The following is a 19,384-nucleotide window of genomic DNA, read 5'->3' as shown; positions in this document are numbered from 1 at the left end:
CATTAGGCTAATGTTCAGAAACTACATTACACATTAGGTCAAAGTTCGTAGACTATTTATGTCATTATCCCTTCAAAAAAGGTGTTGATTAGCCTCTTGGAGGAGTCAAACTTATTTTCCTCATTCCAAACTATTTCTGAAAATAAAAATCCTTAGAAGTTTTAAGCTATTAGAAGAAGGACCAACGATGTATACATAACATGTTACTTAATGATGAATCAAGCCATAAAATGTCATGGGTTGTAAAAGTCCGAAGTCTCCCATGACTAGAAAAAGTCAGGCTTGGGGAAGGGGTTTGATTGTTCTAGGCTTCTACATAGTCATAGTCCTTGTATTTGTTTGGTTCCCTTGTTGTTTTGCTTTCAACTTTTGCAATTGAGAATTTTTCTTTAGAATGGACCCTAGTTGACCTTCGTTTTCCTCGCGCCAAACCCGTCACTTGCTACCACGAAAATTTGCAATTAACCAAGAATTTTGTGGCCCCTTTCCGCGTCTCATTTGATGGTTGGACTATAGATACAACGATCAACTTCGTAATACCACCCGAAGTCAAGGATTTAGAGTTTAAGGTTTAGAGATTATTTAGAGTTTTTGATTTAGAGTTATTTCGGAGTTATTTAAGGTTTAGGGTTTACCCAATGGTACTGTGGATTTTATGAACATTGGAGGAAACCCATCAGCCTGTGCTTCGAACTCATAACTGAGGAAAATGTGTCATGTTATTCAGCAAGTCAAAATTTGTACACCGTTTCAGTATAATTTCAGGATGAAGGCGCTTGCCTTTTAAGACAATCGGAAATTATATTATGTAGTAGATTCGAAGAATAATATGATCGCCAATCGAGCTTGAGAAGTATTAACAATTAGATTTCCTTATTCATTAGTAGACACCAAGATGCAAGTGTAAGAAATGGAAAAAGAAATGTAAGCTCCGTTTGTTCCATGTAAAATGAACGATTTGAAAACTATTTTTTCTAAAGCGATCGCTTATTTCATTTACAGAAATGAGTAAGCAAAAAATATTTTCATCGCCCCCGAAAAAATTCAGGCATAGATTGTTCTCAACAATGAAGATATATTTCATAAACTAATTATTTCAAGCAATTCAAATGATTATTGTTTGGAAAATATTTTCCAATTCATTCAATTTCCACAAAAAAAAAATGGAGCCTTAGAAAAAAAAAAAAAAAAAGAATGTGCGATGCAATCTATTGAGATTATTTCTTTGTGAGTTTACTTATAATTGACATTACGTACGCATGTTTACTTACCTTAAGATGGAGAAAAGAATTAAAAAAAAGTCCTAAATGTATTGCAATTACGCCAATTCAGTGCAACCATTACCAACTGTATTAAGAAAAAAAAAATAAAAGAAACGAAAAGAAAAAAGGAAAGAAAAGAAAAAATTAACAATAAATGTTAAAAAAAATATTAAAATATTATTTAAAATTATTCAGGTCAAGACCGACCTCGCCATGTCGGCGATTTGACGCCAAAATTAGTTGGATGAACTAAATTGGTACACATGCAAAAGGTTAAGGACTCAATTGACCCAAAAGAAAAAGTTTAGTGTTGAATTGGCACAACCGCAATAAATTTAAAACTTTTTTTATAATTATCCCTCTTGAGATGTTTATGAGATTACCTAAATATGTCATGTTAACGGAAACTAAGTAGGGGTGTGCAAAGGCACCGGTTACAGGTCGGACCGCCCAAAATTGAACTAGTCCAGCTTAGAACCGGTGAGTCCACATGCACCCAATCCGGTTCCCGATTCCAATAAACCAGAATCGGTGTGTACCGATTCGGTTTCGTGTGTGGAACCGCCCACCTAGATCAGAATAATAAATATAAAATTTTTAAGAAAAATTAAAATTCTAAATCCCTAGTCTCGTTCATCAATCGTCTCATCCCATCTCGGTCTCTCTCATCTCAACTCTCTCAAGCAATTCCCTAGGTCTCTCCGTCTCTCGGCCTTCAACTCCCATTGACACATAGCCTCCCCTCCTTCTCTGAATCTCGGTTGCCTCCCTCTCTCGTTTACGGTCGCCTCCATTAACTATAAGTTGGAAATCCTAATTGCTGTCTTTTGTCCCTTTTTAATTTCTTCAATTTAATCATTGTTCGAAATACTAAGAAGAAACTAAAGTATTCTTTACACGTGTCTGAAGTGTTTTATTTACAACAACAGGGCAATTAAAGAGCGTGGCATTCTTTTTTGGAACTGGTTCTTAGTGAGTGGGTGCTAATTTTAGAGTGAAAACGTTAAGTGTGCTTGGTGGGACTTATTCATGGTTTGCTGGAAAACAAGACACGTGAAGCTTGATGGGATCAGTTCCATGGAATCAACAGGTAGTTACGGATTCCAATTTTTCGGAACTAGTTCTTACTAAGCGGTTGCTAGTTCTAGGGTGAGAAACGCCCACTCTGAAACCTATCACCATTAGGACTAAGCACCGTATTAAATTTACTTTCTCTCTTCGTAATTCACGAGAGAGAGAGAGAGAGAGAGAGAGAGAGAGAGAGCAAAAGGCAAAAGAGGAACTGATGGAAACTAGGAACCTGAGAAACTCTTCAATGAATGTTCCCACACCAGTCCGTTACATGCCGTGCGTCACACTGCAACGAAGCTCCATCACCTCGTCAAAAAAAAAAAAAAAAAGGAGAAAATATCTTCCAAGCGGTGGAGGAAAGCTGCACCGTGGGAGGTGGGAGGGGCCACCTAATGCGCATAGTCTAGATGGATGAAGACGACCGGAAAGAAGACGGTGATCGAGGAAGACGACGAAAGAAGCACGTACGATTCGCCGACGTCTCCGTCTGATTTTGACGTGTGGGCAGGGGGAGTCTGGTGGCTTTGTTATCTATCTCCCACAAGATCTCTTGGGTGGACGGGACCATTTTGGCGGTCGTCGACCCCCCTCCCTTCCCCTCTTGCATGCGTCCGTCCATCAATTTGGGCTCCGAACGTGGACGTGCATGTGACCATGTAGCCGTATGACTGCATCACACCACAAACCAGTCTAGCTCATCGCCATTTAATGCTCCAAGACCATCCAAATTCTCTAATCCGCCCAAACCCTTTGACACAGAGAGAGAGAGATGGATCAAGAACAAGTTGGGTTCGGATCGGATGAGACGATCACCGACCCTCATCGACACGGACAGTGCTCTGCAGACGCAACTTGCTTCGAATCTAGCCGTCCAACCAATCTTCTTCGTTCGGAGGGACGCTGCGATTTTGTCCTTACTCGCTCCATAATTGTCCCCGTCTCTCCTCCGGCCAATAATTAGGGTTCTTGCACTTTTTGATGGCGCTCTCTGAGTTTCTTAATCTCCTAACAAAAAATCTCTTGATTTGTCCACAAATGGAAGAGGACAATGCTCAGCTTTATGCTTTTAATGCGTGACGTTTACGTCCTACCGCAAACAGAGGATGAATCCAGAACTCGTAATTCCCAGTGCAATTTGGGAAGGCCGAGTGCGGGGAATAGGAAACTTAGGAAAAAAAAAATCAGAAGCAAAATTTTACCCAAAAAATCCTTCCAAAATCAACAAGGGAAAGATACGGTGCCGGACTGGAGAATCATTTCATTAGAGAATTACCAAAAAAATCATAAACTTACCGTAATGTGCCAATTCAACCCTAAACTTATAATACGCCCGAAGAAAAATTTTAAATTTTTTGCATTTGTGTCAATTCATTCCTAAACCTTTTATATTTGTATCAATTCAGTCATTTTAACCTGAAATCGCTGACGTAGCGTTGCCGATGCTAACGTGGCAATTTTAATTTTAATATTTATACGATTTTATTTATTTATTTATTTATTTATTTTGCTTTTTTTTCTTCCCTATCTTCTTCAACCTCCAACTAATCGCCAACATCCAAAGACTCCCGGCCTTAAGCGAAGCTCGTCCTCGCAGTAACCGGGCGAGGGAGAGCTTCGCCCGCCCTGGCCGAGGCCGCCATCGCCCAACGACAGCTTAGGCCAACATCGCCGGTGGTAGGCGAGTCGCCGACCCTTGCCTCTGGCCGCTCACCAATCAATGACTAGCTGGAGGTTGAAGAAGCTATGGAAGAAAAAAGAAAAATAAATAAGAAAATAAAAGATTTATTATTATTAAAAATTGCCACGTCAGAGCGGGCAAAGTCACGTCAGCAATTTTTGAACAAAATTGGCAAAGTGAACTAAATGGGCATAAATGCAAAAGGTTTAGAACTGAATTGGTAAAAAAAATATATATTTAAGATTGAATTGGCACAATTGAAATAGGTTTAGAACTTTTTCGAGAAATTTTTCCGTAACAAATATTAAGTTACAATTACAAGAGAGATTATAGCTCCTTATATCGAGAGTTTAAGGCTTACACAATTGTGGTGGAAACCTCGGCGATGTAATTGCCGAAGCCCCATCTTATGGGAAGGCTGCGAAGTCAGAACCGCGAGTTTTGGCTTTTAGCTTTAACTGTATTTTCTCCGATCAGACCTCACAACTCCATCACCCAAGGAGTTAAAACATGCAAGTGTTAAAAATATGATAGGGTCACTGTAATATTAGCGAGCATTTATACCTCGCAGCCAAAATTAAGAGATGGCATGCTAGACATGGTAAAACAACATAAAGGGATAATTGTCCGACAAATCCTAAATCTATTATGTGGCAACTAATGTAATCGTTGACCTTTCAATTGTGCTGATTTAGTGCTAAACCTTTGGATGCTTTGTTAATGTAGTCCTAAACCTATTATTTAGAAAGGTCTAGCTAGCATAACAGTCTTTGAGTGATCGTGAGAATAATAGTATGTTGCGACCCACAAAATTCTTATAAGAGTAGAACCGCAATAATTTTTAGTTAATTATTATTATTTTTTTTTGTGATTCAAAATAAACTATTAGTCTTATAGTCATTCAAGGACTGTTACATAATTAATTCTCTATTTAAAAATACACGAATTTGTTTATGATTTTCCAGCTCTATCAAAGTTTGATGCCATCACAAGCGTAGTGACACAGGTCTCATTCTTTCTTAAGTAGAGAACTACTATCTTTGGCTATCCAGCCTGGCAAGGAAACCTAACTTTGCATCAGCAAGTGGAGTATGATTCTACGATAGCCTGACTTGAGCATAATATCCCTTAGAAAACAATTCTTTGAGTCAGTTATCGACTAATTTTCAATTATCAATTTTCATCTGAGTTAGTCACCGACGCTTGCTTTTTTTTTTTTTTTATCTGTCGATTGATCTAATGGATTGCTTAATCGGAAATAAAGTTGGTTAGTCACTGTGCAAAGGTTGTCACTTTCATATAATAGTTGATAAATTTAAAAAATCGGTAGGAAAGTTAAATAAGAATTGGTAAATAGCATGGAAGATAACTTGGTAATGTGAATGAAAAATCACATAAATGTTGGTAAGTAATTCAAAGATGAATTAGAAAATAATCACCATAACAAGGGTTCGTAAATAGGGCAAATGAAAGAAGCAAGTCAATAAAAATTTGAATAAGTTAAAAAATCTGCATGCAAGTCAAATGAAAATTGGAAAACTAAAATTAGGTAGTAACTTAATAAGAGAGAATTTGAGAAGTCGCTTAAATAAAGGTTAATATATTCCTACCATAGTTGGTAAATTTAAGGTGTGGGTAAACAAGTTAAATGAAAGCTGGTGAAAGTATGCTAATATTTATTTTGTGAGAGATAAGAGAATTTGACAATAAAAAAAAAGGAATGAACAATGGTAGCTAACTCAAATAAGAGTTGGTAGATTAATTAGGAAAAAATTGGTAATTACTTCAGTTAATGTTTGTAATTTCTGAAAAGATGTAGTAAATTTAACAGGTCGATAAGTAAAATAAGTGAAAGTTGATAACTCAATAGAAAAATTATTAAATTGAAGAAAAGGCATAATAACACTAGTAAGCAACTCGGATCATTGATAATCGGAAAATCGCGATCCGTTGGTAATCTAAAGGGAGAAAGTAAGAAGCCGCACAAATAAATGCTCATAAATTCACATAAGAGTTGATGAAAATAAGTGTTTGTAATAGACAGGAACAAAACTTGAAAATCGATAACAAAAGTTGATAAATTAAAAATAAAGACAAATAGACATTGGTAAATAACCCAAATGAGAGTTGGTAACTCGAAACTAGTGAAGTAAATTAATCACATATAAAAAGGTCAGTAAGTCACTCAAATTAAGATAAGTAAACTTTTTTAAAAAGTTTGTAAATTTAAAGTGTTAACAGGAAAAGCAAGTATATGTTAGTAAAACTTGAGAAAAACTGATGATTGGCAAACTTTCAATAAGAGTGCATACTGTTGAATGACCATAAAAATGTTTGGTAAGTTACAAATAAGTTACTAGGAAATGAGGTGTCGCTAACATTTTTCATCAACGGCTTTTTAACACATTAACCTTTCTAGAACTTCACCAACACGGGAAAAAAAAAAAATCTTAACGGAACGGTAATATCGTCCTACCAAATAAGTTAGATGATGAGAATGGCCACATCTAGGTGATGAATCGTCTCTAACTCATATGTGTTCAACCTAGCTGTCTAGGCCTTCCCTATACCGATTTTAATGCCAACTTTAGAAACTTGGATAACGAACGGTGCATCACTATTTCCTTGTTTCCCTACTCTTGGATAGCCAGCAAGAACTCATAGCAGATTCTTCTTAAAGTACCAAAATCAGGAGAATGACAACATGTCTTCTTGTAGTAGTTTTCCTGTGAAGCTAAAAACACCAGAGTTTTCTGAGAGAAGTTATTGTCTGTATGGACCAATATCATCTCAACCGTGATCAAGATTTGATCGTTCGAGACCGGAGCAAGTGAAAGGCAGACCTAGATAAAGATTATTGTGCAGTTCGACGCGGGCACATGCACGTCAATCCATCCTTGAGGCGACAAGTGCGGGGACGAAACCTCGCCATGCCCCACCTCTTGATCCAAAGCATCTTCTGCAAAATTTCATGTCCTGCTCCATTAAGGACCACCTCGGAGACCCCATCGAAAGACTTGGCCAGTTATGGGATTCAGCAGAGACTCTCCTTTTGTTCGTGTCGTGCGGAAGCAGTGAAGAGAGGTGAGGCGGCCAGGATTTGCTTGGGGAGTTAGGTGAAGTCAGTGGCTTATGATCTGTGCCTGACTCTTAATTGCTAAATTTGCCAGACTTATGCATCCACCTCTTGCAAATGGCCCCATCTGCACTGGCATTTTCCAAGCACAAGAAGCACCAGAAGCCCAGATGAACATGTCGACATCCACCGCTGAGAGATTAAACCATGCTCTGAAGTGGTGGGGTCAAGGTCAATCTCCATTGAAGACTGAGAGAGGACCATCTGACCAAAGAGACTCTGACTGTCTCTTGACCTTCTGACTCCATCTATTAAATGAAACGGTGGTGTTGTTTGGATGTGTCTGGTTGGTTTCTGTGTGTCCCCCCCACTTAATAAGGAGGGCAGGTATCTCGTGAACTCCCCTCGAAACAGGGCCAGCGACTGCACTCGGTCAGATCAGTACTACAGCAGCAGCACGTTCCATACAATAGTTTTGTGCGTTTGCATTTGTGATTCGGTCGGTGAAGCCGGTGTCTCCGTGGGTGTGTCTGTCTTGTCCAAACTGTTGTTCCAAGGACAAGTCTACAATGGAGATAATTAATGGAAAATAATGGGGTGATCCGCCTCGGCTAATGCTTCTTGAAGAGTACGGAATCAACATAGCTATCAGCTCACGTCATGCGAATGAATGCTTGGGTCCAGCCACCGCTTCGACTCGAGCCGATCTTGCTGACGCTCGACTGTTGAAGCTTCATTCCAGTGTAAAGTTGGAGAGGGAATATGGTGGTTTGGTATGCAAGCTTAAAGAGGCCGACCTGTAAGGAAACCTATAGATACATTTGTGGCTCGAGGGGTACCTCAAAGATAAAGATAGCTTCTCGTCATCGTTGATCGACTAACATTGATATCGCGAGGCATTTCAAGTGTATATATACGTTAGTTTGATTTTAAGGATAAGCATAAGGAATACATTAAGAAATTTCAGTAACACATGCAGGATTCCGCTTATTCTCATCATCGGTTTGCTCTACGATGAAACCGATGGATAACAGGTATGAATAACCGAAGAAATGAACGATGGGGGAAATTTCAAGCGAAATTTGAAGGGAAAATCAAAAGAATCCAGAGAAAAATCAAAGAGAAGAGCTAGGGGAAGAATTTTCAATCTCAGTTCAATCATACAATGAAAGTGAATATAAGGATATGTTTGTTTCACCGAATAGCCGAGATCCGGAAAACACCTTCCATAAGTGATGGCTTGTATCGCCTATCAAAATGAATGAATGCAGAATATTTTCACCACCTACGAAAATAATTAAGCATAAATCATTGTTGATAATGAAAATATTTTTCGTTAACTAATTTTTTTAAAAGATATAACTAATTATTTTTTGAAAAATATTTTTCAAATTTTAAGTTTTTCATGAAACAAACACACCAAAACCATTGCTTGTTGCGTTAACAGCAACTAAACCCTAATTCTGTTAAATAATTACATCTTAAATAAACAAGAAATAAGAAATAAATTTTCTTGCATAATTGGAAATAGATAAATAAATTCATAAAATAAATCTGATTAAAGGATCACGATCCATATTCAATCAACTTGACTCTCAAAGTACTACCCGATCCTCATTTTTAGGAAATGTTGGAAAAGTGGAAAAAGTGGGTCAAAAGTCAAGAAATGTTTCGAAACTTTGTGGTAGAAAAAGAGAGGGAACTTTAAGAATTTTCCCTAATTTCTTTCCAATTTTTCTTTTCCCAATTTATGTAAACAAAGCAATTATGTAAATGATTTGCCTTTGATGAGGTGGGGAGAAGACCTAATTTAACGTGTAAACGTTACGAGTTCATCACCGAGTAAATCTCAATCAAAGTGTGAGGAAATTTTAAATATGGGCTTGAATTGAACCTTTTTTCAATAAAGGTATGAAGTGCCCTCATTTTCTCATATAAGGATATGAAGTGGACTTTGTTTCAAATAAAAGTTTGAAGTTATCATATCAATCTCAACGAAGGACCTGACCTCACCAATCAAAGAGCATTTTCCTCCTTTATTTTTTTGAATTTTTTTTTCTTTTCGTTGTCTTTTCTTTTTCTTATTTTCTTTTTCCCTCTTCTAGCCATCACCGGAACTCGTCAATGGCGAGCGAAGATCGCCAAACTTAGGTGAGGATGAGGGTTGCCCTCGTTAGATCTAGCGAGGGTCACCCTAGCCCGAGGCCGGTGACCTTTGCCGACCATCTAGGCTTGGTGATGGCTGTGGGAGGGAAGAGGGGAAAAGAAAAAAGAAAAGGAAAAAATTAAAAGGATTATATTTTGAGTGTTGTTTTGATTATAATAACCCTTTTCCGATGGTCAGCCAAAAGTCCTTATTAAGATGATTTGGCCACTTCACGTTCTTATTTGAAACAAGACCTACTTCAGATTCTTATTTGAGAAAATGAGCTCACATTTGGCTCTTACTTGAAAATTTCGTGTGAAGTTAGGATCAAATCCCCAAATTCTTTTCACAAAATAATACGAGCATAAATGGTTAAAAGAGTCGCTTCGAATTAGGAAGACAAGGTGAGTTTCCACGACAACCAAAGGCCCTGGCCATAAATTGCAAGTTCTCACATAGCTCTCGAGGAGGAAAACTATTCAAAAAGTCCTAAACATATTGTATGGCAGCCATTTCAATCATAAACATTTCAATTTTACCAATTTAGTTCCAAACTTTTTGAAACTTACAAATTTAATTCTAAACTTTTCAAATGTGACAATCTAGTCCTACATCTTTTGACAGGTTGCCAATGTAGTCCTAAACCTTTTAACGATTTTGTCAATTTAGTCATTCTAGCTAATTTTGACCGAAAATCGCTAACGTTTAGCGATCTAGTCAGTACTAACCATCTTATGTGGCACCATTGTGGATTTTTTTTTTTTTAACGTTTGGTGAATAACCTCCATGTGACACTTGTTGTACAAGCCATGCATAACTTGAATTGAGCCAAAAAAAAAAGGGACTTGAAAATAATAAAGAAAACCAAAAAAGAGAGAAGGGGAAATTTAAACGTGGGAGGCCAACGCATTGGCATTATCACGAAAAGGAAAAAGAAATGGTCCCACGAAGACCGGCAAAAAGTCTGACAAGTCAAACATCTTTTAACTCCATCAGCGGTGGCATTCAATTTTTGGGGATCGGGAGAGGGGACGACTTCTCGAATAACTCCAAGGAAAGGAGGAAGGAAACACGAACTCGATACATCCCCCTCGCCCCCACGCCTACGTGAATGTGCAGTAGATCTGGGGTCGATTTAGACCCGACAAATACAGAATGGGAGGACCCAACTCAGACCCTCTCAGCTGTATTCTCGAATACCTCGAAATCATGACTCTGCACGTCATGGATGATTCCCCCGACTCGCTATGTCCACGACGGCGATTTACACTGCGAAGTCGGTTGACAGATCGTGAAAGAATTTAAGACTCAATTAGTGAAATTAAAAAGTTTAAAACTGAATTGATAAAAAAAATAACAAACCTAAGACTTTTTGGACAATTTTTCTATAATTCAACAACTGAACTCGATCTTGATAGCGTTGCATCCGGACCGGGTCCATGAACATCATGGCCCAACTGTTCTCTCACCTCTCTTTTTCGAAGCTTCACATGAGCATCCACCTCGACCGCCCCAATGCGCATTCAGGAGCTTTTACTAAAATCATGTCCCTCTACCGATGTAAGAGCTCACTAACATGATGCTCACGATTCACCAAGACATACTTAGCTTTCTCGTCACCTGGATGTGGATGCATACAGAATGACGGCGAACCAAGAACAAAGCGTGGGCTTACGAGGGACGGACGAAGAACCATTCACTTACATACTATATAGTCGTCGGCGTATGTCTCACCTCAAGTATGAACGATTTGAGAAGTTGAAATCAAAAGCCAGTCAGCAATTATTTGCCTATCTTTCATCCATTAGGACTGTGAATGACTTCGGTTGTTACGCTTAACACCACATCCGCACGCAACATGTTAACAATGAGACTTGCTTAATAGAAATCGGAACAAATACCAATGGTGCTGTGAAATTTAGAGCTCCACAGATATTCCAAAAGCTAAAAAGAACTGGTCTATAGTCGTAAATTTCGTAAATTAGCATGATATCTGCACAACAGATTTACCTCCCCCAGTAAAAGAGATTTGTCCATGTTTCTATCACTCGGTCCCATGTTTTCCATTTCAACCTTCTTCGTTTATCTAGCTCAAGTATTTGCAGAGCCTTCTCTCTTTTCTCTTTGGTAAGAGATGTAGAGATTCAGCATTCTAGTGAGATTCCTCTAGGATCCAAGCTCTTGTACAACCCACTAGCTGGTCCTGAAATTTTGCAAATAGGCCAGGCCCATCACAATTTGCAAGCGACTTCTCAATTACAACACATCCTCCCCATCATGTCAGCCATAGAACTCCTCGTACTAACTCCTCTTCTAGCGAGCACAAAACGGTTAACAAGCCAGAAGCTTTAGATTGTCAAAGGGCCGGAAACGGAGCATACTCTTCGAATGAACATAAAAAGGAACAATCACTTCTTGATCAAATGCATCCATACAGGACAGTGGACAGTTGTACGCAGACCATGACATAGGAAGACAAGGATTTGAAAACGGGACCTGCTCAGATATTCCTTAATTCATTTTCAGAGAGCTGTTTCCTCAGATCCTTGAGTGCATCTACCACTTCCGAATCAAGATTGTGCTTCAACAGTTTTCCTTGAAAAGAACTTGTCCTAGCAACGTGAAACAGAGTACATAGGATAAGAGTCGAGAGAAAATTTCTTGTTTAATTCCAGAACAGAGTTTTCTAAATGATATCTATGCCTACCAGTACAGATTTATTTCGCACTCGAGATTTACATGAGAAAAGTACTTAAATGTGCTTTTCCTCCTAGAACAGAGCAGCAGACAAGGTGTGCATTGTTTGTTTCACATCAACTGCTTTCTAAACAAAGTTTTGCAAGAACGATTCAATGTATAGTATGACAAATTATGGGCCTATTTGTTTACACTCAAACCCTTCAAACTTTTAGAATACTATTCAGATCACAGAAAATTATGAAAAATTGTATGCGAATATTTGGTCAACATTTGAAGATCGTGATAGTTTCAAGATTTTCGGGTTCAAAAGAAGTCAAAGTGCCCAAGCTGCCAAATTCAGATTTAGCAAAAACTAAAAATTACATCCCAGACTGGAGCTGTATGGTTGAGCGTGAATCTTCATTAATTTAGACAGACTAATACAATAAAGTTAAAAAAAAAAATCCAGGAGGCTGCGGGACTGCAAAAATATGGAACAAACTAGAGAACATGACCAGAGCACGAGTCACCAACAAGCAAATTATAAGGTCAGTTCTCCAAGTTTACAAGTTCAAAGATAAGCCATTATAATTAATCAGATCGTTTACTCCAAATGTCAAAATAGCAAATAATAAGTGGAGGCATGATGAATATCAAACACACAAGACATGACTGTCAGAGGTGAAAAGTAGACAGTGATGAGGTGCCATCTCAACTGACTCCGTTTTAGTTAGATAAGGTAATTGCTGAAGGTCAGTCTCTAAGCCTAATGCCAAAAGACATTTGGATGTTGTTGGCAGGAGAAATCTATAATTAGAGCTAACACTGTAGCTGAATAACATAAGAAGCCATGAGTTGCTATCACTACAATTCAACTTCAGCATCGGTGATTATTCGGGGTCACAAAAACAGTTCATATGAAGTTTCTGCTCGTTGCATATACCTTTGTTCCTGAAGCATCCTTTCAACTTCCTTCTGAGATGCTTTGATCTGCAATTAGATTGTATGATTCAGATACTGTTTTTCAGTGAAACTCCACAAAATAGTATTGCAGAAAAGTCTTTGTTTACTAATCAAAGACTAATTGAGTAGATACAACATAAAACAGCACAAACTGCAAACAAATGCATAGCCAATGCGTTAAACTTTCAACGAAAACTTCAAGTCCAATATGAAGGATGTTTCTTGTTTGACAGACAAAGTATATCCTTGCACTTTTCTAATGAATTGCAAGTTCAAATGACAAGCGACTCCATGGAAAAAAATTTCGGAGACACGTGATAGGTAAAGCTAGTAATGAAAAGGCATTCAACTGTGTACAGTGATCCGAATTTGTACAATTGTTCCACACAACCAGTTCCAAGTCAGGATAAAGGAGTAAGAAGACGCATCAATTAATTTATAGCCGGCACTTCCATTTCAGAGAAACCCCTGTCCTATAATACATTGTGCAGCTCGGTAACCCTTCAAAAGCTACGCACCATGTGGCCTACTGGAGTGAGATGTGCTAGGCCACTACATACATGCCCACGTGTAATGTCCAAGAAGCAAGCATTACAATTCATTGATGGATGAGAGAGGTTAGTCCATCATCCCAGGACAAGTTTGACCACATGGTTTAAGCCATTTGACACTGAAAAGTCTATGCCCACTTCAGCCTTTGTTGACAATAAATACGCTTCATAGTCATCATACTAATTTCCTCAAATTGTAAGCTTTGAGGAAAATATGTTTTGCATAAATGATACCATAGCAGCGACCATGAGTTTAAATCCTCACACTGTCTGTCTTTTGTTACTCCTATCTATTATCCAATTATCTCTTCATCATTATTTACATCCAACTTCCAATATTCCGCATGTTGGCTCCATCTTGCATGTAAGGGGGAGTCTTCCAAACTATGGTAGATAAATATTGTTAACCAGTTTCATAGCACTTAAGCTTTTGGAAAAAACATAAATGTCCAAAAACTGTTGATGGGGAGTGTCAAAGCATCCCTTGTTACTTGTATACGGCGGTTTGAATAGGCCTTATATTCACATAATCTCTCTCCATTTATAAACTCAAGCTTTTGGGTTGGACATTCTAACATTCTATTAGAGTTGAGTTTCACCCACATCGCTTGCCTTTGAGGTTTCAATGGACCTTATATTCATGTCGTTCCCTCGATCTATAAGCTTAAAATAGGTTGGACCTTCTCGCAGAGAGAAACAAGAGCAACCCAAAGGACAACTGAGCAGTAAAAAAAAATGAGAATAGTTACCATGTCCAGAGGAAAAAGGGAAAAAAAAATAAGAAAGAGAAGGAAAAAACTCTGGTTGACGCTGCATTATACTGAGTAAGTGGGCAATTTTGTTATCTTACCTCAGAAACCAATGCTTTACAACTCCATACAAAGGCTCCCTAAAAATATCACAGAGAACTATCAGAGAATTCATAGAATAGGAAACATTAAACTATGCCTGCTGTACTTTAAGAATAGGCATCTGATATGACAGAGAGAGCCATATTATGTGATAGAACAAGCTACATGCCTTAACAACAAGCTGAGAGTACTCTTCATAGATTAAACCATCAATCACTATCAAATATTCATGGTCTCAAAAACTGAGGCTATCAAAAAAGGCTGACTTTTGAAATACATTAGCACAGGAAATTAACACAGACCGCATAAAATACAATATTTGATATATAAAGCATCTTCAAACAACAAACACAAAAAGCTAAGGCTAAGGTTTAAATGAAGAAGAAATTGTGTCCCATCAGATGAAGTTGAGCATTTCATATTCAGGGTAAAACTAAAGGCCCAAGGGTTGCTAGGAAAAGTGAATAACGACACCTACTATAGAACTCACAGGATACATAATGTGTTGGCAATAAAATCACAGGCTAACCTCTGTTCTGCACTTGGATTAAGCTCACGAGTCCATGCATTGTTATTCTATCGTGTTGGATTAAGCCCATACTACAACTTCTCAACTTCTGGTGATTTTAATTCAATAATGTCGCTGACGTGATTTACAACTTCAACTACAAAGACTAGACATATAGTTCAGCAAAAGCCAAAAGTACAATTGAATTGATTTGTGCTCACTGTGCAGCTGCATTTCCGGACATATCGTAATACCCTTAGTTATCTAAAAAGATGGTCAGGTGGAAGAAGCAAGAAACCAATTGATGGACATTTCTCTGAAAATCATAGAAACAACTATATTGTGAGAACTCAGTATAAGACTAAATGAAAATGCAATAGATGACTATTTTCTCTCTATCCTCCAAACTGGATCACCACCACCTAAGCTCAATACACAGATTTTTTGCCATGACCTATCATCTACTACCTTTCAACTTTCTTTAGGATTTGATGATTTTTTTATTCGAGCACTCCTATCATTACTTTAATTTTCTCATTATACTTGTTCCTGCAACCTCACAACCATGCTATTTTCTACTTTCTTTGTCCAAGTTATCCCTTTATACTTCAATGAACATAGGTTGTTCAGCTTCACGAGAAGTCTATCATTTTCGTTCAGATAGATTACTGGCTATTTTGCTATTGAGACATGTCCATTTATAAAAAAACATAGAGTAAAATTACAAGTATTAGGCTAATTTGGCAAAACAAAGTTCAAAAGCTTAACTGAATAATTAATAATAGTCAAAGGGCTCAACTGATTGTTGCTCCTTTTTCGTTCCACGACTATCATAACAAGATGTCTATTACTCGGAGTTGAGGCAATTAATAGACTGCTAGAAAGTGAACAAAAGACAAATTACAGAGAAAAGTAGCTTCCAGCATTTAAGGTTATCTTAAGGAACCTCAAGTATCACACAATCAATAGATTTGTGGTAGCTTTGACAGAAGATAATAGGATCTGAACAGTGATGTGCGGCAGCTATGTTTAAGAAATTGTGTGCGCTCCTTGAAACATCTTTTAATAGTCTAACTCAACAATAACACATACTGCTCCATGCGCTGCTTGCTGCTGACAGCGATCCGAAGTCACAACCCAAACCCTGGGGCACCCATCTTCCTTCAAGGCAACAACCTGTCACAACCAGCAATACGATGCTTTTAACCTCTTATCAAGAAAGAGCAAGGACAGTAGCATAGCCTTCAGAAGCATCATCTGATAGATCTAATGAGTTGACGCTTTGTCTTGATACCAATTAACAAACAAAAGCTGATCACCAGTAGATTGAAGAATAAGACGACAACTCTAAAACCTCTGTAACTTCTAAACATTTCAACATTGGCTTCGCCAACAGTCAAAGTTAAAAAGCATGCTATGTGAGTAACCTTGAATCAAATGCACTTTTTATTACAGCCCGACATCATTCTCACCTCTTTCTCTATCCATGCATCTGCACAAGATTCACCTGAGTAAATTATATCCACACTGCAAAATCATGAACTTCAAGCATTAGAGATCTTAGTTGAGTACCCTGAACTTACATGATCAATGTAAAAGTAACCTATCAAGGACCTAAAAAATTTAGCAACACAAAAAAATTATCATCTATTCCTCGGCAACCAAATGAATTATCATTTGGACAGTGAAAATAAGTTCTCTCATGTCTAGTTTGTTTGTCATAGCAATATCACCATCATAAATTAACTTCTCAATAAGCTAAGGGTTTTGTTTTATTTCTATCATTTCCTATTTTTGGTTGGTAGCATTGGAACGTCATGTGATGTTGAAAGCAACGAAAAATAATACGGTTTTCCAGATTAAATACCATTGAAGGAACAAATCACAGGAAAAGTAGATTTTCATGTCCGCTCCGGTCAAAATTTTTGAGGATTTGAGATGCTCTTCACTCCATTAAGTTCATAAAACATAAGCTGCTTAAGGCTACAGTTTCCTCCATCATTATCACATACTTGAGATCAGGTCCGAAAAATTTAATATGGACAAAACAACCAACAGGGCCGTCTCTGAAAAGAAAAACAAGGGAAGACCATAATGGCGCTAAAAATGAGGTGAGAAGGTAAACCATACCCAGCAAAACTTTCCTTGTTTGTTGGAAGTCCTGACATCATGGCATCAAATACAACCACTACCTTTACCTCTGTCATGGAAATGCATAGTAAGTACCAACTGAAAGAACTTTCACACGCGCTTATACACATGCACAGACACGTGAACACGCCACTGCACACATAAGAATAAAATGCATACAGCCAGGGCTAAAAGTAAACAATTGTATGGAGTTTTATCTACTCTTCAAAGCTCCTCATGCACATATCTGTTAAGTCAATATGTGTCCCTTTCGTTCTTCAGATAAAATTGCAACGTAATCATGGTATTTACAGTTACTATGGCACGTCTAGAACTCAGTGCCTATGCAAAAATCCCAATCATTAAAGGAGCACCTTATGAAACTATCTCTAGCAACTAGCAAGTCTAGGAAACGAGAGAAACTATTCAAAATCTCTAGGTGATATGTCAGCTGCCAAAATTAATGGCCATGCGAGGATCCCACAAGAACTAGGATAACTGAAACAAGGGGAAAAAGAAGGAACTTAATCCCACTGCTCAACAGAGCTATACTGGTGGCAATCTCCTCTAGGTCCATATGAAACCTGCTCAGTAAAAGTACTACTCTGCAGGTTTTGTCAAAGCAAAGTGGAAGCTGTTGACTTGAGAAAACCCCAAAAGTCGCCTTCTAAAAGATTTAATCTTTAGGACCCTGATTCGAAGACACTAAACTGATAGTTGATCGTGGCCTTTCAAGAGACGCAATGATATTATCATCGACGTCCTCAAAGGCCATCATAGCCTGGCCTACTCATACTATTTCAAATTTCAAAAAATGGCAAAATATCACACTGAACACTTGAAGAGGAGCGAAGCACAAACCTCGGAGCATGCTAAATGAAACTAGTTCATCAATCAACTTCTGCCGAGCAATATCTAGCCTTCCAGTCACAAAATGTTTCTTCAGCTTTGCCCAATAGCCACACACGTTATAACCATCCACGAGCAAGACAGGTACCGCATTTTCTATACCCTGATTCGTACTATAACACCGTTCAGCAATGGAACAGAACAACCATTTCCAAAAGGCTGAAAGTTCTACAGAACAGGCAAAATTTAAGAAAGAAACCTGGAAGGAGTATTACTGGTAGAGGGCAAGGGTAGGATCCCTGTAGCGCTCCATGTCATCATCCGGGAGGTCTTCCTTTGGCAACTTCTTCCTGCGGTAACTGGTGGCAGGCTTAGGGATGCCAGAGTTTCTCTTTTGGAAGTCCTGCGTGGTTCTTACCATATGAGGCAAGACAAGAGGACTGAGACGCACCTAGACTTTTCAACATTCAACCTATCAAAGAAGATGCATACCTTCCACAGCCTCAGAAACTGCAAATTCTCCTTGACATTCGACGTAATTCTCGGAGGTGTCGGTTCAGAAGCCTATCAAGACAAATCTCATGAGGGCAATCTTAAGGAGATGTTCTGGATGGGAATCTATAGCAGGTTGTATTTCGCCGTCTCTTGGAATCAGAATTGCACTGACAAAGCGTGTGCGTTCATACTGTCTCGTCAAGAATCCTTTAATAAGATGCATGATTACTATCCCAACCACTGGGTATAGCTTGAAAGCATGAAAATGCAACTAAACGAGCTCACTAAGGCCTGAAATTAGTCGATGCAAATGACATATCTCACTCGAGCACCAGCCAACTCTCGGAAAATTTTACGAAAGAAACTGCTAATGGCATACCCAACAGGCTTAATTGCGAGAAGGAAGTGCAAGGAACCGAACCTGGGGAGAAGAAGAAGAAGAGGAGGAGGAGGGCTTCTTCTTCTTCGCCAGAACCACGACGAACTTGATGCACTTCTCGTCCCCGTCGATTCTCCTCCGGTTGAAGCACGCAGGAAGGGCATGACCGCCGCTCAAGCCCGAGTACGAGCACGACGAATGAAGAAACCCAGCAGAATGGCATGATGATGATGATGATGATGATGAAGGCGGTGAAGAAGAAGATGAAGAAATCGCTTTCATGGACAAAAACCCACCAATCTTCACGACAATCAACGCACTTGGATTCTGCAGATGAGGATGATGACGCATTCACAACGGAAGGGTCATTCTCCTCCTCCTCCTTCTTCTTCCCTCACTCCATAACTGCACTGCCAGAGCCACAAGAGCGAGTGAGCGACCAAGGCTGAACTGGCGCAGCAGCAGCTAACATCTCACCGCCACGTACTCTCTTACAGCGACGGCCCCACTTCCTTCCTCGGTGTCGGAAGTGGAAGGGAAAATGAGTGGTCGTCGTTGTTTTTTATTTTTATTTTTTTTCTTTTCACGCCAGAAAGAGGACCCGGCGAAGAAAACACCTTGTCAACCCGGACCCAAAACAGTAAAAGAAAACACCCGGACTGTTTTTTTTTTTTTTTAAACTCAAACTGCTACGACCAAAATAAAAAATGAAAAAACTCGAAATGCCAAAAAATATTCATAAAATT

At 38.6% G+C, this 19,384-nt stretch overlaps 1 protein-coding gene across 7 annotated transcripts; it reads right to left on the bottom strand.

Moving 5' to 3' along the window:
- Positions 1-11,267: 11,267 nt before the first annotated feature.
- Positions 11,268-19,161, bottom strand: LOC115757554. Of its 7 annotated transcripts, none has more exons than XM_048279223.1 (10): positions 18,681-19,158; positions 18,257-18,328; positions 18,040-18,167; positions 17,777-17,937; positions 16,916-16,985; positions 16,258-16,312; positions 15,878-15,961; positions 14,277-14,315; positions 12,856-12,902; positions 11,268-11,845 (listed from the first exon to the last, which is right to left on the bottom strand). In XM_048279223.1, exons 1-10 carry the CDS (start codon positions 18,987-18,989, stop codon positions 11,734-11,736), a joined length of 1,077 nt encoding a protein of 358 aa, XP_048135180.1. In that variant the 5' UTR covers positions 18,990-19,158; the 3' UTR covers positions 11,268-11,733. The 7 variants fall into 7 exon arrangements, 3 of the variants coding, with proteins under 3 accessions (XP_048135180.1, XP_048135182.1, XP_048135181.1); XR_007198472.1 differs by having other exon boundaries at positions 11,827-11,845; positions 15,554-15,961; XR_007198475.1 differs by lacking the exon at positions 11,268-11,845 and adding an exon at positions 15,585-15,593 and having other exon boundaries at positions 15,828-15,961; positions 18,681-19,159.
- Positions 19,162-19,384: the final 223 nt, after the last annotated feature.

Source organism: Rhodamnia argentea, chromosome 5, assembly GCF_020921035.1.
Source record: "Rhodamnia argentea isolate NSW1041297 chromosome 5, ASM2092103v1, whole genome shotgun sequence".
Classification (NCBI taxonomy): domain Eukaryota; kingdom Viridiplantae; phylum Streptophyta; class Magnoliopsida; order Myrtales; family Myrtaceae; genus Rhodamnia; species Rhodamnia argentea.
Note: the sequence above shows the minus strand (reverse complement) of the source record. Positions and strands in the feature narration are given on the sequence as shown.